The sequence below is a fragment of the Amphiura filiformis genome, chromosome 15 (genome assembly GCF_039555335.1).
Source record: "Amphiura filiformis chromosome 15, Afil_fr2py, whole genome shotgun sequence".
Lineage (NCBI taxonomy): Eukaryota > Metazoa > Echinodermata > Ophiuroidea > Amphilepidida > Amphiuridae > Amphiura > Amphiura filiformis.
Window position 1 is genome coordinate 59,611,106 of NC_092642.1, and position 27,859 is coordinate 59,638,964.

A 27,859-nucleotide genomic window follows, 5' to 3' on the forward strand; every position below is an offset into this window, starting at 1 on the left:
ATCTCGGTTGAAAAAAGTGGAGGGGGCGTTTATTTGAGGGGGGGGCGACTATTTGACGAAATACGGTAATTGGTCACTTGGTTCCATACTAAAGCTATTCAATACAAGATATTCTAAAACGTCAGGTTTCACCTGATTTAAGCAGGTTGAGGGATCCAGTGTTAAACCTACATGTAGCTAAGAGCATGCTTTCACGGAGTCCCTCACATTACTGCACTTTAATTTTATATAACAACCTCCATTTTTAATCCTCTGCACCGTTAACCGGGTTGTTTCTGCTGCACTGCAAGTGCAAGCCAAAATTCACTACCATTTATATGTAGTGAGGATGGCGTAAGTTTGGCAAAACATTTTTGTGACCTTGAAATTGCTTTACGGTCACATTTTGGAGTCACGACACGTCACAATTGGTTGACAGTCAAGTTCACACTATCAATCATACAATGAATCTAACAATTGACCAACACTGTACACAATGAATCTCGATCACAATGAAGTCATCAAATGTGTCCGCACATCACAAACCTCCACGTTTCCTCCAAGTATGCTTGGAAGTACAATGAAACACCCTTAAGGTGGACTAAACCTCTCAATATCACTTGGTGTATGCCCGGGTGTGTGAAACCAGTAAGTATGACCACACAGGCAAGCCCCTGACTGAACCTTAAGTGTCCTCATCCTCTGAGTGTCCTCTCGAGTGTTTGCATCCTGTGTCGACACTACCTATATTAACCCTAACCAGTCCAACACCTAGGTGACACCCCCAGGTTTGGTGGAACCGCATCCACCCATACAACCCCTATGGTGTAAGGTTAACAGTTATTACCGTATTCGTCCGAGTATAGTCCCACGTTCGAGTATAATCCCAGTTTATTTTTTTTCGGTTTTGGAGTGTCCCTGGACCTAGACCTAGATGCTAGGATCATTCATGGTTGACCTAAAAAAAAAAAAAAAAAAAAAAATTCAAGATATTTTGTATTTTTAATATGAAAATTGATAATTTGTATTCAAGTCATACTCTATTAATGATTTCAAAATGCATTGAATTTGAATGCATTTTGAAATCAATAATAGAGTATGACATGTATCAATTTTCATATTAAAAATACAAAATATCTTGAAATTTTTTTTTTTTTTTTTTTTTTAGGTCAACCATGAATGATCCTAGCATATAGGTCTAGGTCCAGGACACTCAAAACCGAAAAAAATAAACTTAAAAAAAAAATAAAAATATAATCCCACCCCCAATTGTGAAAAATTTTCACATAAAAAACGGGTGGGACTATACTCGGACCAATACGGTATTATCTTTGGTCATATTCTGATATATTAGATTAAAAAAAACACCAACAAAATCTCAACAAGTTGTAAGTTTAATTACAATGCATGAGACCTCAGATGTTTCTCGCCTCTTACGGTGAGACAATGAATTACTGATTCAATCATGTTGCACAGTGGTTCATTACGGTGAGACAATGAATTACTGATTCAATCATGTTGCACAGTGGTTCATCAAAATTAACAACAATATCCGAGGACGAGTCGGGTGCAGAGTTGTTAATTTCTAATGAACTAACGTGATTAATGATCCCTTTCAACAACAAAAACAAGCTATAGGTCGTCTAATTCACATGATTATTTTATGACGAATGTCAGTTCGTCATTTTCACTCAACATTACAAGATCAATGATTTTTTTTATATCAGCAATAAAACGGCAGCGTTTTGCTGCTTCCTCAAAAATAATAAAATTAACAGGTTCAAGGTTCTATACGCACACATTCCAGGAATGACACATTTTTTGCACTCATGCTTATGTGCGCTTTCGTTAAGGCACCAGAAGAAAATTTGGTCCATCTATGGATTGACTGTCGATGCTACTTCCGATGCTCGTTATTAATGACCTATCAACTAATTAATCAGAATTAAAGCTAAATTTATATTGGTCAATATCAATACAGGCAAAGATTCATATGTTATCACAATTAACAACAGTAATACATAAGGATCGACTCAGACCAAGCATCAATGGTCCATCGAAAGATCACACACATTTGTCTATTGCCTAACTTGCATTCTCATAAACTAATGTAAAGGTGTGTACAAAGGAAAGGGAAGAGATGTTGAATCTACTTTCAATCAGGGTTGCCAAACCCGCGATTTGGTAGCCCAATTGGGCGACTTTAGAAGATTTTTCCCGCAACTTTTGACAATTTCTGGTCCCATAGAAAACAATGGTTAAGAAAAAAATTGGGCGACTTTTCAACATTGGCTCCCGCGACTTCCGCTAGTTTCCTGCCCCATAGAAACCAATGGTTAAGAGAAAAATTGGGCGACTTTTCGATTATTTGACCCGCGATTCGGGCTGAAATCTTTTGGCAACCCTGCTTTCAATCATGGCACTAGGCCAAGACAATTCATGAATTATTGAATCTCAATGTGACTGATTCAAAGCCATCACAACATGCAATGCATTTTTAATACAACATGGTCTGCATCAATTTTGATGGGGTCTGGACATTTTATAATTTGACAGGAGCTGTCCTGATGGTACGTCATATTAATCCACACAGTTCTATTTCAAACCACAATTTTATAAATATTCACTTTTCAAAGAGGTTACACTGAGTGGGCCACTCCTCCATGCTTGTGTGTTGTCCCGGGGTGTCTGTACACCATCCGCGATAATCAACTTTTGAATAGCACCCTAAACAAGGATTTAACCCTTGGCTAAAACGACACCCTAAACAGGGATTTCATTCCTAACATCAAATTTCATACCCTAAATTTCGTTTCCGCGTATTTAGAAATTGCAATTTTGCTACCCTTTTTTCCAATTTTTCATGTTTTTGACACCCTAGCTTACCCACGAAAAACTACCCTTTTTACGCATTTTCATTATCGCGGATGGTGTACAGGCCACAATGGGAGTGACCCCGGGCAAAGAGGTTACACTGAGTGAGGCCACTCCTCCATGCTTGTGTGTTTTTCATCACAGGGACATAGCAAGCTTTTTTGGAAATGGGAGGGGGGGGGCAAATATTAAAAAAAATTGGGGCACTGATTCCTGGTTGCATTATTTTGACCTTGTATTATCAGTGGAAACTGTAAATGTAAAGTCTTTATTGCGACAATGTGCGTAACGTTCCAAAAATTTTAATTTCACACAATTTTGGGCCATGATCAGGGTGAAAATGGCACAGGGGCGTAGCCAGCTTTTTTGGACATGGGAGGGGGGGGGGCAAATATTTTTAAAAATTGGGGCACTGATTACTGGTTGCATTATTTTGACCTGGTATTATCAGTGGAAACTGTAAATGTAAAGTCTTTATTGGGACAATGTAAGTAACGTTCCAAAAATGTTAATTTCACACAATTTTGGGCCATGATCAGGGTGAAAATAGCACAGGGGCGTAGCCAGCTTTTTTTGGCCATGGGGGTGCAAATATTTAAAAAAATTGGGGCACTGATTACTGGTTGCATTATTTTGACCTGGTATTATCAGTGGAAACTGTAAATGTAAAGTCTTTATTGGGACAATGTGCGTAACGTTCCAAAAATTTTAATTTCACACAATTTTGGGCCATGATCAGGGTGAAAATAGCACAGGGGCGTAGCCAGCTTTTTTGGACATGGGAGGGGGGGGCAAATATTTATAAAAAATTGGGGCACTGATTACTGGTTGCATTATTTTGACCTGGTATTATCAGTGGAAACTGTAAATGTAAAGTCTTTATTGGGACAATGTGCGTAACGTTCCAAAAATTTAATTTCACACAATTTTGGGCCATGATCAGGGTGAAAATAGCACAGGGGCGTAGCCAGCTTTTTTGGACATGGGGGGGCAAATATTTAAAAAAATTGGGGCACTGATTACTGGTTGCATTATTTTGACCTGGTATTATCAGTGGAAACTGTAAATGTAAAGTCTTTATTGGGACAATGTAATGTAATGTTCCAAAAATTTTAATTTCACACAATTTTGGGCCATGATCAGGGTGAAAATGGCTTTATTGTAACATTGTGCAAAAATTTGGTATTTTACACTATTTTGGCCCATGGGCAGGTTGAATTTGGAATTTTGTTTCTTTTGCTTTGCCTTCCTGATTTGTGTTTTGTCAGGGGGGAACTCTGCCAGCGTAAAATTCACAAAAGAGGGCGTCAGTCACGCAATACACAAAGCCTATTTTGTGTAATTCAGTGCTGCGCCCAACTGTATGTACGCCAATCTATATCAATCCATGATGTAATGAGTCCTGCCTATTACGAGCTGATCAGAGTATATATAAGATACATCCCATATATAGGGATGATTTGGAGTGTAGACTCTTTAGTCTATAGTAGAATTCCAATTGAATGAGCGCAGCTTTCAATAGCCTGACGAATTTTTGCGTACACTGCGCGATGTACGTCAGCGTGTGCGACTGTGCGTGAGTAACGCGGAAGTAAATCCAACCATGCCAACGCACCCGTGATTGGATAGCATTGTATCCAAGGTCGTGCGTTCGCGTTGTAGTTTGAAATACGCAATATACGATCGCGGTTGGATCGAGTGCAGCTGTTAAAAGCTGCGTTCATTCAATTGGAATTCTTACTATAGGTACCACTTTGTTACTTTGGTATCACCATCACCCAAGGATGTCTTCATTGTAATTTAGTATGACTCCAAAATAATGGGGCGATAGGATGGACTTTAACAAAACCCTTTACAAACCCTTACTACAATAAAAATATTCTAGACTTAGTCAGCCTGGCTTGAAAAGAAGAAATAAAGATACCCATCAGACAATCTGGAAGAAATTAAAATATCTCACACTTTTTTGAATAAAGATATCAAAGGCATAAAAAGACTAAGCATTAAGGTTAGCAACAACTTTAAACTGATCTGCGATTTGGTAGTTTACAGCATCTTGTGAATGGTATTGAGCTTTGGCAAAAATTGCATTGCTCAATTCATAGCGAGCTTGTAGAAGAATCTAAATATCATAGATAAACTTTTGTAGGTCCTGTGGTTCTTGAGTTATGTTGTAAAAGGGCTGAAACAACAACACTTTTGTAAAACGTAGATAACTCATTAGCAGCAATAAATTAAGCAAGTTTTCAAAGTATATGATTTGTAGAATAAACTTTTGCAAACGATCAAAGTGTTATTTTTCAATAATATATTGATTTCGATAAACTTTCGGTTGCTTCGACCAACAATACCTCGTCTCCCCTTAAGGCAAGCATGAATGACTTTATCATCAGTATTGCCATTTGAAGTATGTATGACAATAAATTCATGAATTCAATCTCAATGTTGTTGCTTCATCCATCACACTGTTTTAATGCATTTTTATAAACATGGTCATCAATTTTAACGGCGCCTATAAATTGTATAATGTGATAGCTTAAGAACATAGCCAAATTATTCCTGACTGGTCTATATTTTATCCAGGGTTCTATTCGTTATTTGGTTATGTTATCTTACGGTAATCTAAGCCCAGAGAAGATATTTTACCCTTCCCAGAATCCTTTGCAACATGATGCATGACAGCAAATGACACTCCTGTTACTTTTGTACAGCTTGCGAATAGAATGGCTACAAACATGGGTCGATAGTCAAGAAATGTTTTTGCAAGATCTAGATGTGCTCTGTTCATTTAGGTACTAGTATCGACCCATGTTGCGCTGGATAGCAAATCAGTAGGCCTACAGACAATTGAAATGGAAGAAATGCATTGTGGGAAGTGTCAGATATCTTCTCTGGTTCTATATTTTGTTCAGAGTTAAGTTCATATTTGGTTATGCATCTTACAGTAATATTGGCCATATACTGTAAAAGTGGTAATTTTCGCACATGTATTTTTTGTGCTTTGCATATTTTGAACATCTTCGATTGTTTTTAAATTTGTGCGATTTTGTAGGCCTACACATAAAATAAACATATCTGCACATTTTTATTTTGCCAGTCGCTGTGTTGAGAACAAAAATTAATGTTTCTACTTTTATAATATATCTTATACATTCAGTCAGTAATATGCCTTGAAAATGATAAATAATATATACCGTGTGTCGAAAGTCCGTTCCGCCTATATTCCGACTTTCCATGGAGCGTAGCATCAATATGGAAGTACCCCCTCTGTTTATTTGCCTTTGGGCTACTAGCTGCAATGAATCCAAAGGCGCATTGCAAAGAAAAAAATATGTCGGCCGTTGTTCTAGATTTTTAGAGCTAATTTTGTATGTATTGACAGATTCAAAGGTCTGCAAACCTCGGATTTCAATAGAAAGACAACAATAACCGAGGATTGCATACCTTCGGAGGTTATCGATCATAAAGAGACAACAACTTCAAATAAATTGCTAAGTGACATTTTAATTAATCTAAAACAATAACCAGTAACAAATTAATTTCAAATTAATTGTGTAAGTTTAATTTAAAGCATGTTACAATTGTTTTCATATGGGGGGAGGAACAGACTTATGACACACGGTATATATAGATACCCATATGACAATCTGGAAAAAATATCTCCCACTCTTCTTACAAAGAAATATCAATGGCATTAAAGAAATTTTCTGTAGTTAAGAAGAACATCAATACCAAATAAATCCAGAGTTGTATATGGACAAACAATTGGCACCAATTTCAGTTATATTGGGCTATTTAGCCAATGTTTTTCACTGATGGAGTATGAGTTTCAAATAGAATAAACAATCGGGTAGCTTCCATTTGAAATACTCACTCTAGTTGTGGAAGATGAAGCTAAAGCCATAATACAGGGGGAGTGTGAGTTTCAAAATGATTAACCCTGACCAATTACATTTGAAAAACATACTCCCCCTATGGAACATATTTCCAAAATCTTCCACATGGGTAGTGAGGATTTCAACTGGAATAGCCCATTGAACAATGAGTATTCAATCATGATGATATGAGCAGGAATCTGAAGCAAAACAATGTGTTACTTTTGTATGTTCCTGTTGTTCACTGTTGGCTTTTGTATGTGGTTAGCAATGTTGGCTTTTGTATGTGGTTAGCAACTGCACGGTGGCTCAGTGGTTACGGCCTTGGACTCATAATCTGGGAGCCTTGCTCGACGTGCGTGGGTTCGATTCCCCGTCCCACCACGTGTTGCGCCCTTGGGCAAGGCGCTTTGCCTCGCTTGCCTCACCCCACCCAGGTGCAATGGGAAGCTGTTAGGGGTAGTCACAGTCGTTGTACTGATGGACCCTGCGCCACTTGTAGGCTGCAAACGTGGTTCCGACATATTCTAATGACGGCGGAATAAATGTAAAGCGCTTAGAGGCTGTTTACGGCATAAAGCGCTATATAAATGTCTACATTTATTTTTATTTACATTTATTTTCCTGTTCTTTCTTGATTTTCATGCTTTATATGCAAAATACTCCTGGTTGGCCTCAATTTTATATTTGTTTTTCTTTGCCATTGAAAAAAAAGCTGTTTAATGGAAGAATAAAGATGGCTACCTGACACTTTTGACTGTCATGCTGCATAAGAGCCTGAAAAAAGTATTATTAGTGTATTATAAATTGTCATGACATTGCTAGATCCATACATGCTTTGAATGTCCGCATTCATATCCATTATGTCATCTCTTTTTCTGAATTTATTTGTGACCATCTCCAACAAAACCCTGAACAAGTCGCCAGGCATGTTTTTGAGTAATAGGCCTTTACGGTTACACAAAGAAACGTATAAAAAACGTATAAAAGACGCATAAAGTTGTTCTCTAAAACAGAGTTTTCTCAGTAATCAAATATCGCTCTGAGTGAAATGTTGGTGCATTGGATGTAGCTTAACATTATTTTTTGTGTGTTTATACAAATTTTAGAATAAATTTGAAAATCCTTCGTTTAAATCCTTTTTACGCACCATGTTCACAAGATCAAAAACGTGTTCCATGACGTTTTTTCAAATGTGCACCCCGTATAAAACCATCTTCAATAGGCTTCTAACGCTTTATCTGATTCGCCTCAAGTTTTGTGTCTACAACAAAATATGAATTTGTAGACAGAAAGTTGACGAAACACACATACTTTAACTGGATCTCTAAAGATGCACTCCCGTGAAATATATAACATAAAATAAAACAAACGAAGAAATATGATGTGCACATACAGGCAGGCAAGGAACAATGACACCTGCTAACCAACTGTTTGGTATGAGATATATCATCTCACCTGTACAGACAGAAACATTATATGCTACAAATGTAAGTATGGTTACATGTGTCAATTGATTTTGGAATAATGTGTATACCCATTGCAGCAGGTAAACCTTAGTCCATGGGGATCGGCAATAAGTCAAAAATAGCACAAGTGTACACAAAAGGGAGTTTGTGTGTAAGCACTTAAGCAGTATACAGACTTTTTATTGTACATACAATATTGTATGTACAATATGTACGTTATTAATATATTGCCATTCTATTTCCAGTAATGTTTAAGTTCTAACGAATGTTTGATGATGTAAAATCGATAATATATTTCTGCTAGATATTTTATGTAACATATTATCGATTTTTCGTCATCAAACATTTGTTAGAACTTAAACATTACTTTAAATAGAATTGCATTAGTTTAAATAACGTACATATTTTACATACAATATTGTACGTATAATACTGGAGTCTGAAGCGCGCTTAACAAGTTGAACTCTCTGTTTACCTTACATGAGCGAGGTCACTAAATTGGAACACTCTACTGGAGTAATCCTAGTAGAGTGTTCTCTCCCATGTTCTCTCAGGCATGGCACTTTCCTATGGAGTATAATAATCTAAAGGAATGTTAGGTGTGCAATTAAAGGTTTGTCACTTACCATGTTGACCTTCTCATGTACTGCTTCCACGAGTCACTTCCGGATTCACGTCCACCTCCAGTGTGCTTCTCACCACCTATAAGGCAAACAACAACAAAATGACTTTGTATTACAACCACTTGTCCATACAAGGTTTGATTTCAGTACACAAAAGTGTGCAACTTTAACAAAAAAAGGTGACTGCATATGAATCAAGCCTGACTGTGTTTAACACTGAACAATATTAATTGTCTCCTATTTGGACAACAGGATATATTGTGGGATAGGCTTTTATGTTGGGAGTTCATAACAACTAGTAAGTTTTTTAATTTAAAAGGTTTGACTTCTTCAGGACAAAGTACCTAAGAATGAGACATGTAGGCCACCCCTTGCCTACTGATGGCTCTTCACCGAATACTGCCCCTTGTCAACAGAGAACAAGCACACCTCGGTCTGCTAATGTAAAAGGTTTGGTATCTCTGAAGAGTCGTTCACTGAAGACTGCCCCTTGTCAACAGAGAACAAGCAAAACTCCAAAACTTTTAATTTTAGCGGATAGACAAGGTCGGCTTGTTCTCTGTTGACAAGAGACAGTCTTCAGTGAATGGCTCTTTTCAGAGCCACCAAACCTTTTACATTAGCTTATCGAGGTCTGCTTGTTCTCTGTTGACAAGGGACAGTGTTCAGTGAAGAGCTCTTTTCAGAGCCATCAATAGGCAAGGGGCAACCTACATGTCTAATTCTTAGGTACTTTGTCCTGAAGAAGTCAGAGCTACTCCTGACGAAAACTTGACAGTTCTGAACCTGTCTGACAGCGAACCCGCTAAAAACGTTTAGTATATGATAACATAATGTTTATAAAAGGTAAAAATCATAGTAAATCAATTTTCAGAAAAAGCCTCTTTTGGCCTCCATGGAGCAGATCGTGTCACAAATTAATAATAAATTGAGGAATGGCAAAATCAGGTCATGCTTTGATCCATGCCCAGTCCAGATTTTGTCACTCTCTTAATCTTACAATGGATAAGCAAACCAAATTGGATGAGCATGAATGTCTTCAAATTATCATTTATTTATCATACATTTCAACTAATCCGCGTCTAAGAATAGATATAATTTGCACCGAGACAAATGCAATTGTGATATCCACTTATAAAAACAGCAGTGATCGATGTAATCATAATGAAATGATGCTTTTGAAGAGTAAATGTTCGTCAGTATTTTCCATGTGGACACACTTCTCCATGGCTAATCCCACATTTATTACACCAAGTTAGTCAATTCCTAAGCTATCAAACGGTTATTCAAACCCCCACGTGAGGATATGGCTATACATGTAGAAATAAAATGATATTACATGATTAGGCCGCCAATTGAAGCTTATAATAGATACAATGAAACGTGAGTGATATACATTCAGGTTTATATCATGTATCCATTGTACTCCCTATGGTTTCATACATCGATAATAAGAAAGCCAATTGTTGCTTCATTACAGACATATAACACTCTCCAGTTTCTATGAAGCAACTCCCTCAAGGCAATTTGTTATAAGGTAACATACAAAGAAATAGACTCCACAAGTAGTACAAACTTCTTTGTACCAGCCACCGCATACAATACAATCATCTCTAGTTGTTCCATTAGCGAGATTACACATATTAAATACCACTTGTGTTGCAGTTTCGTTCTTGCCATTAAGGCCATTTTAATTTGTGCGACTGAAGACGTGATGTACTTGCTGCTAAATAATAGAGTATAACATTAATAATTTGTTTATGGTGCTCAATCAAATCCCACGCCGTGTGCTGCTATTAACATTATATACGGAACATTACACTTGCAAATCGACCCAGTTTGTTTTGACACATTTGATTCTATACAATGCCTCATCACACACATAATCACAGGCATGCAGCTTCATGAAACCATAGAAGATGCAACTCATCCAAGATCGAATTCAATTAGGCCATCATGCATAACTTGTTTGCCCAACTTAAAGCTATTTAATTTTTCATCAATGATGATTGATTTTCCCTCTTCCAACTACTTGTATGTATGTGAAATATTATTTCTTTTCAGTAATTTAAGATAACATATTTTAGGCACTAACCAGATGCCCCCATAGCCAACCACAAATGTATAGCAGCTTCCTATATAAAGAATTTCTTGGCAAATGAACAGCTTTCAACATTCTAAACCAGAAACTCACAGAGCAAAAAAGGAAGATAGAGGGGATATTATTTGGGTGACAATGAATTTGGCTGCTCTATAATAAACCTCAAATGAAGTTCAATAACAGTGTGTTTCTACGGAGCAAATGGTTGTGGGAGAATTTGGGGCGGTGCGAGGAATACGCCATAACGGCTCCAGCAGAAAAAGATAGGGTGAAGGCGAATGCAAGTGAATCCCTCAACCGCCTATTGATGTGGTTGATAGTGGTGAACACGCGGTAACGTTTGCAGTAGAAACAGTTGGGTGACGATTTTGCGGGTGACACCGGAAGTTAGCCTACCACAATACATTGTGAGCATTCAAAATCTGAGCTTCAAGGTCACAAGAACCATTTTCTGGACTTCCGCTCTCCCCACTAAATAGTGAATTGTTACCCTGCATTTACAGCAGAGTAGAACGACCCGATGAAGGTGAGAGGATTAAAATGCAGGTTAAAGTGAAAGCACAGTAATGCGCTCAGTATAAACACATTGAAAAAATACTAATTCATGTCTGACGATCCCGTCAATGAAACTCCCCACGGCCCGTGATTGGTTAGTATGACACCACATCTTGAGCATTCCTTGTCCTTTTACAAGACTGGGGGACTGTACAGTGGCGTACCGTGGCCGCCCCTTCCCCGGGGGGGCTGAAGAAAATCCAATTTTGCCGCCCTTCCTCAAGAGCCCGAAAAGGTTGCCCCAATTTTTTTTACGGTCGTTTGAAAAAGTGAAGAGCAAAAAGCAAAAAAAAAAATTAGGCGCTACTACCCCAAAAGCAATACATTTTGATGTATAGTACAATTTTTTCATATTTTCCGCCCTTTTTCTTTTACTAATTCTTTTTGCCGCCCTCTTTTGCCGCCCTCCTTCTTTCCGCCGCCCCTTGATTTGGCTGCCCCTGCTTTGACCCGGGGCTGGCGCCCCAAAGCCCCCAAAATATGCGCATGCTGTACTGTGTTAGTAAGATACATACAGGACATCTTTGTCAAACAACAAGAAATTTTATCCACACAAACATGGAGTACGTCCTATGTTTCTGATGGCATAAAAATCTCAGCTTTTTGGAGTAAGTTGGAGGGTGAGGCTGTGGATCACCAGATTACGAAGTGCCACTTTAAACATATTTAAAATTGAAAGATAATAAGCTTTTGAAATTGTATTACATTCGTTTATACAATGCCTCAAGGAAGAACAAATTTGGTTAACTTGGGCCTCCATGTTGAAATAGAGTCTAATATAATACCACAAAACTACAAGCTCCCCTTGAGCTTTGTGCTAAGTTAAAAACAATTTGTCTTGACTATTTCATTAAACTTGATATTCATCAACAAATTGCTTTTCCCTTGGTGCAACCTGTTACAATATAGGTGGTACAAAATAAGTTAGCTTTTCATCTGGGGAATTTATATTGTCAATTCTTGAGGGCAAGGACTGAAAATCATATTAGATGTGTTTAGACAGTAACCTACCATCAATAGCTGGCTGTGTTCACATTGTCGGACGTACGACCGGCGGAACTTGGTCGGCACAAGTTGCTAGGAGTAGCAGTATAAAATAAAAAATAAATGTAGATATTTATATAGCGCTTTATGCCGTAAACAGCCTCAAAGCACTTTACATTTATTCCGCTGTCATTAAAATATGTCGGAACCATGTTTGCAGCCTACAAGTGGCGCAGGGTCCATCAGTACAACGACTGTGACTACCGCTAACAGCTTCCCATTGCACCTGGGTGGGGTGAGGCAAGCGAGGCAAAGCGCCTTGCCCAAGGGCGCAACACAGTGGTGGGACAGGGAATCGAACCCACGCACGTCGAGCTAGCTCTCGGATTATGAGTCCAAGGCCGTAACCACTGAGCCACCGTGCCCTTAGGTGCTGCCAGGAGTAGTGGCAGTGTGAACGATGGTCAGCATAAATCCCGCCAGGCGTACATCCGACGATTTACTCCTGACAAAAGTCAGGAGTAGGGAGCTAGGTGTAATCTCCGCCAGGCGTATGTTGCAATATGAACGTAGCTACGGCTGGCACCCCGTGTTTACAAGTTTGACCTTTTTGTGGTTGCAACTAAGAAATTACATATCGTGTGGTTGAAGTCACAGAAAGTGGTAGCTGATGTTTACGCCAGCCAGAAGTGAATGCTTGGTGGAACTGGTCGGCGTTGTGCTAGGAGACATTTAGGAGTATAGGTTTGGTGTAGACATGTGGTAGGAGTAGGGAAAATATTTGTGGAATTTTTATCAATCTTAGCTTAACTTTACGCCGAGTGTAACGTAAAATGTGAACATGACTAATGGTAAATTTACTTATGACAAGCAACTAATAAGAGGTTTTAATAATATAACAATGCCAGCCGTCTACACAGTAATTACCATAGGGCAATTTTGCCCGCAGGGGAATTTAAATTGTCAATTCTTTCAATTTAAAAAGTACATTTGGCTTGCATAAGGTTAGATTTTTGTATCAATTGCATTTGTTTTCGCAATTGACTTACGACTGTGCCATTATTTATTTTATTAACTCTCTTCCACCACTGTTTTAAACCCTTTGCTGGTTGCAAATCATCTTTATCATCTTCAGCTAAGATGGAATCCTGGGAGAGGGGTTTGCAAATTTGGGGGAAGACTGGCCGAGTACCCATGCTCGATCCGAAAAAGGGAGACTAGCGCAAAAATGGCGAAGACCACACACAGTGTGGAACCCACCTTTCCATACTTCCTGTCTACAAGTAGTAATGGATGCCACCAGTGCTGGTATCAATGAATTGTTTAATATGAATTAAGAAATGTGGCCTTATATACTGTCTACGAATCGATACTCTTAAAGGGACAGCCTCATTACTCATTTTTCTTCCATCAAAACTGAGATTTTAGTATCTGAAGAAAGCTCAAATTTTTCTCATTACCACAGTAAAATTTCTCATTAACATGGTAAAATATGTTTCGTTTAGATGGTGTGAACAAATACATGGTGAGTTGAGATAACCACCTAAATTTGGAAACATGTTGCTTTAATGGTAGGCTCAAAGTAAGATAGGAAACAGAACATGCAAACAAAATCAAACCATTTTTCCCCCCAAACCCCTTTTATCTTATTTTGCGGACAGTGCCAATTAAATACCCCCTATTTTGCTGATTTCGCAGTCCGTGCTGCTGGTAAAAAAAATGCCCCTTTTCCGCGATTTTTGGTAACTCTCATGGTTGTCAAATTGTGTGTTGAGTTGGGGGCCGGGGTGTCTACACTGCACTCAAATTGGTATCCAGGAAATGATCTCTTACAGTCAGCACATTTCTTTTAAGTGCATTACAGTGCTCATGGCATGATGTTGTGTGCGTGTAGGGCACTCATGGCGCGATGACGTCTGCGTTCACAAAAGGAGACCACATTGAAACGCATCCCAGGAATTGTGTTTTAACCCCCTACACGCAACTGTCAACTGCAGACGACTCAAAAAATTCAAAAATTTTAGAATTGTACATTTTCATGACCACATTTGGAACCAGCATGAAAAATGCATTAAAATGAGTACAAACAAGCCTTATAGTATTGGTTCAATGGTTCTTACAAATAGCTCTTGATATTGAGAAAATTATCTCAAACTTGGCCTTCTTATGTTGAAGCCTATGGCTAGCACGCACGCACACCATTATGCAGTTCCGTGTGCAGTCACCCACTAATCCTGTGCAATTGATGTGGGATTGTTAGGGTCAGTCTTCATTAAGCCATTTTGTAATTGACACTACCTTATTCTAGACAGGCAATATGGTCTATTTGTGACAAGCTTGCTTGCAAATTGATTTAATACATTGACACTTGCCTCCTTGCAAATTGATCCCATAACAAGCCAAGCTTAGATGTAACTGTGCATATTTTGTGACACGGTTGCAGTTGATTTTGTGAAATAAATAGTTGTATTAATATTTTTGTGGACGAAATTTACTTTTGTGTTTACCACAATTTGATGAGAAAGAAATTTTGAACATGTCAATTTTTAGCATATTGCTATTTATTACTCTTTTTCTGATGTTTATATCAGTGTTTACCCCTTGTCAAGATTGAAAACATGATTTAAGATAAATAGCGCCATCAGTGTCCACCTTTTCTTAAAAATTACGTAAAAATGCCATCAAACAACTGTGAGCCTATCATCCAATCTAAATTAAATGACAAAATTGAGGAATCAATGCAAATTACAATTTACTCTCCTCACGACCATAGGCTGATTTAATCATACTTATTTCATTACTGGAAAATATCAGTAAAATGAAATTGAGAAAGTTCAGTTTGAAGTAAGTACCAATTGATGAATGCTAAGAGCAAAAAGTTGATCACATTCCTTGCTGATAGGTACTCCAGGTACTCAATCCACCTGCATGTTACAAATGCGTCATTGGGCACGAAAAAACCTTGCCCCCTGACCATGTTTAAAGCAAAACATCGTATACATGTAATCTCTTGGCAGTTTTGTTTTAAACATGTTCAAGGGCCACAAGTACATAGGAGGGTTTTTTTCTGCTTCAAATCTATCCATATCGGTATAGGTGAAAGAGTTTATGCTAACTCTGAAACAAGATTACGTCCAGCTTGCGCAACCCTCCCCCACATATTTAAGAGCAAACAATAGGAAATGCCTCAAGTAGTCCAACACACTGTACGAGGTCACAATCTAGCCTCCTTGATTGATATTTGCTTTGCTGTGTATGCCCTGAAAACTATAATCTGTGATATTTTCACATTCTATTGAATTTGTAGTCTATGGCTAGACCAGTGTCACATGGGAACTTTGGGCTATTCTAGTTGAAATCCTTACACCTCCTATGGAATGCATGACCTTTATCCCCAACACAGGGGGCATAGATGTCAAATAGAATCATCCATTCAGGTAACACACACTCCCTGTGTGGAAGATTAAGGTAATATCTTCCATAGGGGGTGTATGGATTTCAACTGGAATAGTCCATTTTCATCGTTGTGTAAGAATTTCATGATTACGTCACACTTGTAATTACTAAAGGACAAGTCGGTCACACAGCAAATGCGTCACCATGTTGTGATCATTTCTGGTGGCTGAGATGAGGTCATTATCATTATCCTGCTGGGGAAACGATTATATATTCAGTAATGATTTCATGTACTTATGTACTCGCGTAATATTTGTTTGTGTGTATTGTATACCTCGACAGTCTACATAAGTACCCTGCAGTTACAACCACCGTTTATCGGTGGGAGCTGGTGGCTTAATGGATAGGGTATCTGTCTAGCGATCGGAAGGTCATGCGTTCGAATCCAAAGCCAGTATCATATTCCCTTGGCTTTTTCCCCCAAGTTGGGTTGTGTGTTGGTTGGGATTTCTGTCTACTTGTTGTCTTGTTTAATTGTAACACTTTGGGTTGGTAAACTGCAGGGGCTCCAGAAGATTTGAAGGGGGAAGGGGGTTTCCCCCAGTTCCACAGCCACTAAACTGTTCTTTCTTTTTTCTTTGTTATCATAATTATTTTGGTAAATTTTAGTGTTCTGGTTTGACAAATCATTGATAGTCGCTTTTTAAAAGTGATGCCACCCTTTGTAACCTCTCCTTGTCATTGATACATTGCCTACAGCTAGATTAAGCTCTTGATGGATGTATTCAGAGTAGATTGTCCAATCTGACATCAGGGGTTTGATCATAGGCATCAAATAGGCATGAATTGTCAAAATCATTGCCATGACTGCTTATTTATGCATCAGTCAGCATTCCACTTTCAGTGCACCCATATACATAACAAGTCTCACCTATCATGCCATCCAAATATCACATGTACATCAATTGCATTTACTTTCTGCCAAGGTCAGTGTGTAAGGTGCAAATTGCCAGTTTAAGGGGGGGGGGGTCCCAGTGGCGGCTACAAGATTTTTCAGGAGAGTATGGGGGTCAAAGTGAATTTCAGGGGGGAATCAACAAATTTGGCACAAAGTTGCTGCAAAAGAGGATATTTTTAGGGTTTTTACATGGGGCATGGGGGCAAGAGTTAGTGGAATTTCCCCCTATGGGGCTGTCACTGGGGGCTCTCAAGTTTGATTTGAGAAGGCAGAACTTCCTAAACTCTACTTGTCATCAATAGATATATTACATATTACATAAAGCTAGATTTAGCTCTTGATGCAGACAGAGCATATCCTCTGGCACCGTGGGTGTGACACTTACATGTAGAAGATCTATAGGCAAATCCAATTTCACACATTCCTACACCTCAATGGTAGCCATAGCTGGGTCCTCCTCAGGTCTATCCCACCTAAAATGTGAAATGATGTGGCCTTGGTCGGGATATTAAACTGCATTCCATCCCCCGATGTAGACAAAAGAATGATGAAAGTTTACAACACAATACAATTCAACATCAATTTTTAAGCAGATTTAATCCATCAAATTGGGCAGTAACAACACCAGTTTGGTGCACCAGGGACCCAGTAATGACAACTGAATTCTGACCATCACTTAGCTTGTTGGATTCATCTATAGGCACTAATTGTCAAAATCAGTACCCTGACCAGGGTATGCCCTGACTGATTATTTGCATTGGCCATTATGCTACTTTCAGAACACAGGACATGATAGAAGTTTGACATATCACATGCCATACAGATATAGTCAAGAGTTCCTTTCTGTCAAGGACAGCGTGCAAGACATAAGATGCCAGTACCTGAGGGGCGGAGGGGGTTCTCAAGTTTGGTTTGAGTAGGCCAAACTTTGACTCCTTGTCATCGTCAAGAGTTCCTTTCTGTCAAGGACAGCGTGCAAGACATAAGATGCCAGTACCTGAGGGGCGGAGGGGGTTCTCAAGTTTGGTTTGAGTAGGCCAAACTTTCTAAATGACTCCTTGTCATCTATTGCCTACAGCAAGGTTAAGCTCTTGACGCATTCAGAAGATTCATCTCTCTGACACTTTGGTTTAGACACTTGGAATATGTTTATACTGCACACCTCACATTAACCATGCTTTTTTCCCCTGCATTTTTCAATTTTCAAATGCAGGTAACGATTCACTCCCCATGTAGGAAGGTGCAAGTCCAGAGAAACTTTTTCATAACTTACAAGCTGTTCCATCTGCTATCATGCATAGCATTTAAGCAAAATTCAATTTAGTCCTTTATTCATGGTCTACATAAGGCCAAAAAAAATATTGTTGTGTTACCCTCAAGTGGGAAAATGGGAAAGTTGGGTAGGACGGTCAGATTTTTTTTAAATTTTTTTTTAACCTTCAGTTTTTAAAAATCCCCTCAAATATTAAATAATACTTCTTCAATTAGGAGACATTTGTCAATTTTGACTTCTGTATACCTGTTAGACATCAATTAAAGACTAGTCTCTCAATAAAATATTAATTTAAAGTGAAAAACTTTGATATTTTGAACAAATCTGTAAAAATCATCATTCAAAAAAAAAAAAAAAAATTGCGACCCTGATTTTCCAGGATTTAGGGTCGGGCGGTTGAGGGCAACACAACAATTTTTTTTTTTTTTTTGCCTAATACAATTGTAGTATAGGTCCAGTGGATCTGGTCATTGGCTATATTAAGTCATGTTAAGCCAAAACAAGAACATAATTACTAGGCCTGTTATCGACACATAATTTCAAAATACAACAATTGACACGTGTCGAAACTTGTAATGAGATTTAAAATTGCTGAAAAAAGTCAATAGATAAGCTTAAAATCACGCCGATATGAGTTATGATTGCCAACTTTCAGTGTAAACATATGTCCTGGTTCGTTCTAATTTTGGGTTCGGGTCAACTTCTGGAGGTAATTTTCGACTTTCCGATGAAAACTTGATCGTACGGTAAACAAAATAGCATGGAAATTTCACTTTTCTTTTTGATATGCGTCGTAAAGTGTCGAAAAAGGACAATTTATTTTGACATGTCGGATTTAGGGTCATATTGACAATAATAAGACACACAGTCGATAACAGGCCTAATAATTACTGACTCATCAAAAACAACAACAAACACAGGCCAAAGTCATGCCTTGTTATTAAAGCCATATTATAACATTTTCAAATAAAATAGATTAGCATTTCTTTGCCATAAAATGTTAGCTTTTACTGTCAGATACATCCCTTTTATTTTTGAGCGAACAACTACGGCAAAGCAAAGAAAATTGGAATTTACTACCGTATTCAGCGCACATATCGCCAATACGTACCACTCCTTCGGTCATGTTGTGATACGACCCTTTGTTGTGTATATCACCGTCCCGTGCGCTGTGTATGCGTACTGTGTGTTATGAACATCGTGTATGCGTTAACTAATAATTCCCGTAATAATAAAGCGCCCGAATCCGGCGTTTTATTCAAAATCTCGGATTTTGACAAAACTACAACACCTAGAGTCTTGATTTTTGCAGGGTATATTGGTTTAATAAAGTACAATTTAATTGTGTAAAAAAAGGAATTTTAAAAATTCAGTGAGGGCGTCTTCCTCAGCAAATGTTATTATATGGCTTTAAATGTTGAGTTGGCTGTTTTTGAAACAGTGCTCGACTTCTTGTCTAACTTTATAGGACACATTACCATAACTCTTTCTTTGATATGTATAATAGCCAGATTTAATTGCTTTCTTGTTTATTATTTCTGTTAATAATGAAATTAATCCAAAAATATTTTTTGGATATACTTTAAGACGATTATTGGGTTTGTTTAACGGGGTTCGCCGTCTGAAAATTTTGGAAATTAAAAATTCATCATACTCTTTGCTCTCGTTTAGCCCACTCTCTATTAGCCCACAAAAAGAAGACAATATGTGTTTTTTCTGTGTCTGAGAGTTTCCAGGTTTATGCCGGTGGAAATAACATGCAACTATACACTGAATGGCAAAACTCTGATATATATAAATACATACATACATACATACATACAACGGCATTTATATAGCGCAATTTCAAAGAAATGATCATTGCACTTTACAGAAAAACTTACCCTACTACTAAAGACTACAAGTAAACAAAAATATGCAAAAGAAACAACATAAAATTAGCAATGGTTAAAAAGATGGGTTTTCAGGCTACGTTTCAAAGTAGTAACTGTGGGAGATGACCTAATGGATGAAGGAAGATTGTTCCAGATTCTGGGTCCAAAGACACTGAACGATCCATCGCCTATCAGTCTGTTTGTCTTAGGAATTATAAGGCGCGTAAGATCTTGATTAGAACGAAGACCTTCCCTCGTTGGAACACGGATGGTCAGACAATCAGAGAGGTAGGGTGGTGCCAGATCGTTCAATGTCTTGTAAATGTAAAGAAGCACTTTGAAGCAAATTCTCTTGTCTATTGGAAGCCAGTGTAATGAATTTAAAAGAGGTGAAGATGAGTGACGGCGTAACATCTTTCTAAAATTGACTGTGCATGACATTTACTACTTTATTCCTTCAACATTTAGGTATTATATTTTGAGGACATGGTCTTTAAAAGCACAATAAGTGCTTTAGGACATGATCTTAAAGCACATGTTGTGCACATTTTATGAAATAAAACTGAATGAACTAGAATTGCACGGTTCTTGACTTGAGTGCTTCTCGACACAAATCGTCGGCTGCAATGCCTCCACCTTGAAGCGCATCATTTTAACCGATTCAAATTTTATAAACCTGCAACAATCTATGGCAATTTGACCCCAGATGGCCCCAAAATGACCTTGACATTATTTGTCTTGCTATCGTGGTCTTTCCTACCAAATTTCATGAACCTACATGCAGTTTGGAAACTTTAATTTTAAAATTTTGAACATCGCACTTGACCTTCAAAATAAGACATGATGTAACTCAAGAGTCAACAACCTTGCCGTAGAGATAGACACAAGTTGAGACATTTTGGTGGCTACATTAACACACTAAGCTAGTTATGTATGCATAAGTAACAACTAAAGACATGATGTCATGGAAGCGTCAACAACCCTGATGAACAGACACAAGTTCACTCATCTTGGTGGCTGTGTTAACACAGCAAGCTATTCATGTATACATTACTCATAGACTGTACAGCTGTTTTCGCTGGCAAGTCACACCATATGTATAGGACCTTTGGAAGTTTGGACATTATACCACAGAGTATTACATTTGAGAGGACACTCTATTCACATGGTTTTTTCCAACGCAAAAAGATTACGAATTTTGATGGTTTGCAAGTAAAGAGTGTCCGCACTATCGACTGATTACGTAACTGTTATGAATAATTTATTAGTTTTTCAATGCAATCACCTCGACCCATCAATACGTATTATCTGTATTATCAAAGTATTTGGAAGAACAATCCGGTGAGTTCAATGAACTACGCCCTAATACTGATGGAGTTTCAATGGCGTCTTCTCTCCATACACAGATGAACAAATACAATAGAAGAAGGTCAGCACATAATGCAATTGCCTCGACCCATTAGTACATACTATATGTATTATCAAAGTACTTGGAATAACAATCCGGTGAGTTCAATGAACTACGCCCTAATACCGATGGAGTTTCAATGGCGTTCTTCTCTCCATACACAGATGAACAAATACAATAGAAGAAGGTCTGCACATATGACCTGCTTTAATGACATGTTATATGAGTTGTACAAAAAGCTCAATATCGAAAAGATAAGTATTCATCAGTGCATATGGACTGCACATTGAACATGCAAAAAATAAGTCACTATAATTTAAACAAGAAGTGGGATTTTGACATACTATAAAAACATGGAATAAAACGACTAATAAATTCTGCCATCATGGCGTCAGGTCAATGGTTCATTATATCCCATATGTTTCTTTTAATTCATTAATATTCGAGACCAATTTTGCTACCCATTTATATGTACATAGGCGGATCTGTTTTTTTTTTGTATTTTCGTTTCTTTTTAAATAACAGATTCTGGTTTTCCAGTGCACGGGCCGCCAGGGTGATACTAATTTAATGCTTTTAAAAGGTATTTCTAGTATAATGGCTCTCCATACACAAATGAACAAACACAAAAGAGGGGTCATTCTGCCATGCTTCAGGAGAAGTGTCACCCCTCTGCTTCTGGTTCATCCCATATGTATGGGACCTTTGGAAGTTTGGACATTATACGTTGGGTAAGTTATGTAATAATTGGATTAACTACCATAGTGAAAACAATTTTTGAATAGGCATATACCGTGCTGCACTGATGGTACCTCTGCATTGAACCATATCATGTTGATCACTTGCACCTGTAAGATTAGTATCTTTGAAAAGACCGGTATTGTATTCAATCTATGATTGCAGACATACACAGGTGATTAGTTCAACCTGATTGTAGTGCAGCGTGATATGTTCAAAATTGTTTTGACCTATTGCTATGGTAGTTAATCCGATTAATTACGTAATTAACCAGCGTATAGGTTCAAACAATTTTAAATATACCGCGCTGCACTGAATGCGTTCACATGGTACCTCTGCATTGAACCATATCATGTTGATCACTTGCACCCGTAAGATTAGTATCTTTGAAAAGACCGGTATTGTATTCAATCTATGATTGCAGACATACACAGGTGATGATATATATATATATATATATATATATATATGCACGAATGGAAATACCCATCCGATCGTCTACCCAGGGTAAGGTTACCCAGGGTAACCTTACCCTGGGTAGACTCTATATTACTTTGTAAAAATCTGGATATATATCCGTGTGCTGTTATACTAACCATGCTAACACAGACAGGGTATATGACGTATGACTTCTTGCCAACGTGTAATGTCTATGAAAAATATATTTCTATGAACATTATACATCTTTTGCAGTGTCAACCCAGGGTGACCGTTGAAGACATATTGTCAACTTCATGTAGTTAGTTTAGTGTGCTGGTCAACCTGGGGTAGTCACGATGTACACTTTAATACACATATATTTATGTGAACTTGAAAGATGAACTTAGTTGAAATGCTACATGTTGGGAAATTTCGATATGTGCAATTTAGGCGCTCAATATATATTATAAATTAATAAGTTGTATGCACCCTAATCAAATGTATATATTTATATTGCCTTTGTATTATTTATGATCTGATTTGTACATTTAATGTATTTTTTATGGAAATAACGATATAGGGAAAAAATTCAAGAAATACATCAAAAGTAGATTAAATCAATGTGCGTGCGAAACGACAACAGTTGTTAGAAATGCATTTTTAACGATGCTTTGCATCAAAAGATAATGTGAATGACGACATTAAAACTCATTAATGTTGCTATAAATAGAAAAATTATGAGATCATTTCTAACAAATGTTAGTTTTTTACAAGATCTCATGACTTCAAAACAAATTAAATCTGCGTGCTAATTGAGAATAACATGCAACAGTTGTTTAAAATTTACCATAAAATCATGTTTTTAAATGCTGCTAAATATATAGTTCAAAACACTTTTAAATAAAACCCAAATTTGATATAATGAGCTTGATCAATATAAGTTTTGCGTTGCGCACACTGTGGCGGTGGCTTTAATTGGCACCACGCTCATCTATATATCATTATCCTATTTTTCTAGCTATTTGAGGGGCCCCTGTGACACCGCATGGGAACAGGGCGTTAGTCATTCACGCCACTGGTCCAACACTCCGATAGTCCGACATGCCGATAGTCCGAATCTGAAATGCACTTCACCAGTCCGACACGCAGCTAGTCCAAAATCGAAAATACACAATGCCAGTCCTACACACAGCTAGTCGGAAAATGAAAACCACTGCGTTTGTCCGAAACTGAAAACCACTGCGCTAGTCCGAATCTGGGAAACATCCCCTAGTCTGACACTGCGCTAGTCCGAATCTAAAACACTGCGCTAATCCAAACTGAAAACCAGTGCGCTTGTTCGAATTTGAAAAGCTTTTTAATAATCGATAACGCAGTGTTTTCCAGATTCGAATAGCGCAGTGTTTTTCAACCGAACTAGCGTAGTGTTATAAAACTTGGGACTAGTGTAGGATCGGACTGCAGAAGTGTTTTCCCGATTTGGACGAGCGCAGTGTATTCGGATTCGGACTAGCGGCGTGTCGGACTAAAAAGTGTTTGCAGATTCGGACTAACGGCGTGTCGGACTGTTGCAGTGGTTTTCATTTTCGGACTAGCGCATGCTTTTTTCGGACTAGCGCAGTGGTTTTCATTTTCATAGTGACGCACCCCTAAGTATATGAAATTTGTGTAGTCGGACTAGTGATGTGTCGTACTAGAAGCGTGTCGGACTAGCGGCGTGTCGGACTGAGCGGTGTAGCCCGTTCAGGTTTTCGGCTATCCTAATGCATTTTTAATACATTGACATAAAATATGTTTTTTTTATATCGGCATTTCGAAAAAAATCCAAATACTTCGCAATCGTTGCTATCCGATCCCTTAAGCCATTTAGTGCAACATTTTTGCAAAACAGTACGTTACAGATATTATCAACACATTGTGATATACTTGATTTTTATTATAGGTAACAATGCGTCAACTATAAATAATTATGTGAAAAGTATAAGATATAATCCATTAAGTGCACATGGCTTAATTGAATGCGACATTACATTTCCTGAGTAAGCTAATGTGATTTTATATTAAAAAGTAATTAGTGAGTTTGCTAAGTGCCGTTCAACAAGTTTGTTACGTTACGACAAATTTAGACGCATGACGAAACATTTTTTGCGCCGAAGTGGTCCAAAACCTCTAGAATTTTTTCCATAAAAACTGAAGGTAAAGTCAAGTCCATTCATGCGAAAAAATCTGGACAAAACAACTTTTCCGACAGTGTAACCTAAAGCGCATAACGTAACAAAAAATAAACCCCTCGAACTGCTGTCTTTCTCCGACATTAACCGTATGTTAAGTCATACATACATATACATACATACATCATCATTTTATTTCATTCAAATCAACATACAAAATATATATAAAAGACACAAAATTTGAATGCGGAGATGCTCAAAATGCCCTAAGGCCTGAAGCGAGCACCCCCCTTACACTTAAGTTCAGCCCTCGAATTAAGGATCTGAAGGGGCACGGCAACTTTTTTAGGGCAAGTTGAGAATTGCCGTGGATTTTCACTGAAAAGGCAAGGCAGCATGGCAATTTGTAATATTTCAAAAGGGCATCAAGGCAACTGTTGAAAATTTGAGAAGGACACCAAGGCAATTTTTCAAAAGCGAATAGATGCATTGCCGTCAGCTGAATTCGACACCAAAGTAAAATTCGACTCTCAACTTTACACTAAAACTAACCTGATTGCTTAAAAAACCTGCTTTAAAAATAATACAAAGCAATCAAAATCAACAGTTTAATTTACTTAAATTTTACGATCCCTAGTTCTGAGCTGCAAAACTGACTCGCAACAGCTGTAACTTTGGTAATAATATTGATCAAATTCGCCGGGATAAAAACTATTTCGTGCAAAAAATATCTAGAGATGGGCTTACATGTCAATGTTTGCTAATCGAGAGATTAATTGATTTGCCCAGCGCTCAAATTTTGTTCACGACACGAGGTCGAGGAAGCTTAGCTGCTTAGTTACTAACAGCGTTTCTGATTGGTCGATAGTACGCTGAAGGTGTTTCTCTGACCAATCGAGTAAATGAAGTCATTTCTAGCAACCAGATAATGTATAAAAGCCGATGTGATTGGCTGAATGTAAGATTACGTAGGGGTAATGAATATTAATTCACAACAAACTATTGTGTATAATGTGATTGATAGCTGGGTTACGATGCTCAAAATAGCGATCGTGTTCAATATTTTCGATCTAATTTTCCACAATTTTGCGGGGATTTAACCAGTACTTGTTAATGCCGTCGGTAAAGGACATATTTTGAGGGCATTGCGGCAATGGGGGTGGGCACCCACGGCAATATGCCATCAGTGCCGTGGGTTAATTCGAGGGCTGCTTAAGTTACAACATACAATTACACAAACTTTACAAATAAAAGAAAAAAGAAAGAGGAGAAGAACATGCAAAGAAAGAACCTGGTGCAATATGCACGAATGGAAATACCCATCCGATCGTCTACCAGGGTAACCTTACCCTGGGTATACTCTATATTACTTTGTAAAAATCTGGATATATATTCGTGTGATGTTACTAACCATGCTAACACATATGACGTATGACTTCTTGCCAACGTGTAATGTCTATGAAAATTATACGCCTATGAACATTATACATCTTTTGCAGTGTCAAACCAGGGTGACCGTTGAAGAGATACTGTCAACTTCCGGTAGATAGTTTAGTGTGCTGGTCAACCTGGGGTAGTCACGATGTACACTTTAATACGCATATATTTATGTGAACTTGAAAGATGAACATGGTTGAAATGCTACACTCTAAATTAGAAAGACTTAAAATTTAAATCTTAGTTGAGACTTGAAATGTTTTAAGTCTTTAAGATTTATTTTACGCGGGGTTTGATTTAAATTTTCTTTGGGATCGGCAAAAAGAAAATCTATTTTTAAATCTTTCGAAAGATTTAAACAGTAAACCAATCACAACGTGATGGTGCGTGCACGTGATCAAATCGAAACGTTTTCCTGGACTGCCATCTTTCTTTTGCGATTTTGTGTGGTGGCGAGCGAATGAATGAAGTGATATGGACGATGCTGTAATTGCCAATGTCAGTGATGACTATAACTTCCATGAGAAAGCTTACATTGTTGTGCACGAAGGGCCAAAATGTGAACATTTTCTTCAATCGCCGAGGTAGTAGTCTGTGCTTCTGCTGTATAAGCTTACCTATACACATAATATAATTTATAAATGGGTAAGCTTATTTCCATGAAGGATCACACTCGGCCACTGCAGAGACACTGGAATTATCACTGGCACTGCAGACTATTGCTTGAACTTTATGAAAGAAGTAGTCCTGACTTGGTATTACTGCCGTGAATAGACGTATTGCTCGATAGGAAGTCACACAGACTTGTATTTAATATCGATATTTAAATCCCCATAAAGATTTATATTATTTTGAAATAAATCCCAGATATGCTTAAAAGTAAATCTTAAAGGACTTGAATATTAAATCCAATGAACTTGTATTTTTAAATCCCTGTGGGACTGAAATTTATAAAGGCTTTGTAAAGACTTATTTTAATCCTATATTGATTGGTCCCTAACTACAGTCTCTGAAAGTTTTGAAAGTAAGTATTTTGGATTTGAATTTAAATCCCTGTAATTTAGAGTGTACATGTTGGGAAATTTCGATATGTGCAATTTAGGCGCTCAATATAATATTGTCAAAAATGTTATATAGGTATATTACTCAACTTTCTATTACCCGGTATGGATATATATTTACTTTATTCTTCCTTTATCATGTTTATCTTTTTAGTTTCTTTATCTTTCTAACATTCCAAACACCGGCCAAACCCCATCTCTTCTCTCACTCTTCATTCTGAACTTACACGTGTTTAAAAATGGTTAATATGGATTAATAAAACTGTACATATTAAATCATTGTAAATACCAACTTGGACTACCAGTATATGTAATGTACCACGGCCATGTCCACGCTACGGATGTTCCGTAAACACTTCGCTGGAACGCTGATACTCATGAACTGGTCATGCTAGTCTGGGGTTTCCCACACAAACACCACCATTCATCATGTTAATGCTTTCAAAGTTGCCTGGTGCGGCATTGCAACCAACGGGCGTATCACGCTGCATGCATCAATGATGATATTGTATGTTCTTTTAATACTCAGACCCCAGTCCCATCACTCTGTTATAGTACATGAGTGCCGCATACCGGTATTACTGTGGACGCCAATTGATGTTCTAGTTGACATGTTCGTTATTTATTAATGTGCAAACTTGAATGAAGATGTAGGCCTGCGCA

At 37.8% G+C, this 27,859-nt stretch overlaps 1 protein-coding gene across 1 annotated transcript in view; it reads right to left on the bottom strand.

Moving 5' to 3' along the window:
* LOC140171901 (alpha-aminoadipic semialdehyde dehydrogenase-like) overlaps positions 1–27,859 on the bottom strand; it is a 646,628-nt gene that overhangs the window by 154,505 nt on the left and 464,264 nt on the right. The window contains exon 17 of the mRNA XM_072195242.1: positions 8,824–8,899. Within this exon, the coding sequence (XP_072051343.1) occupies positions 8,824–8,899 (76 nt within the window). The remainder of the gene's footprint in view (positions 1–8,823; positions 8,900–27,859) is intronic.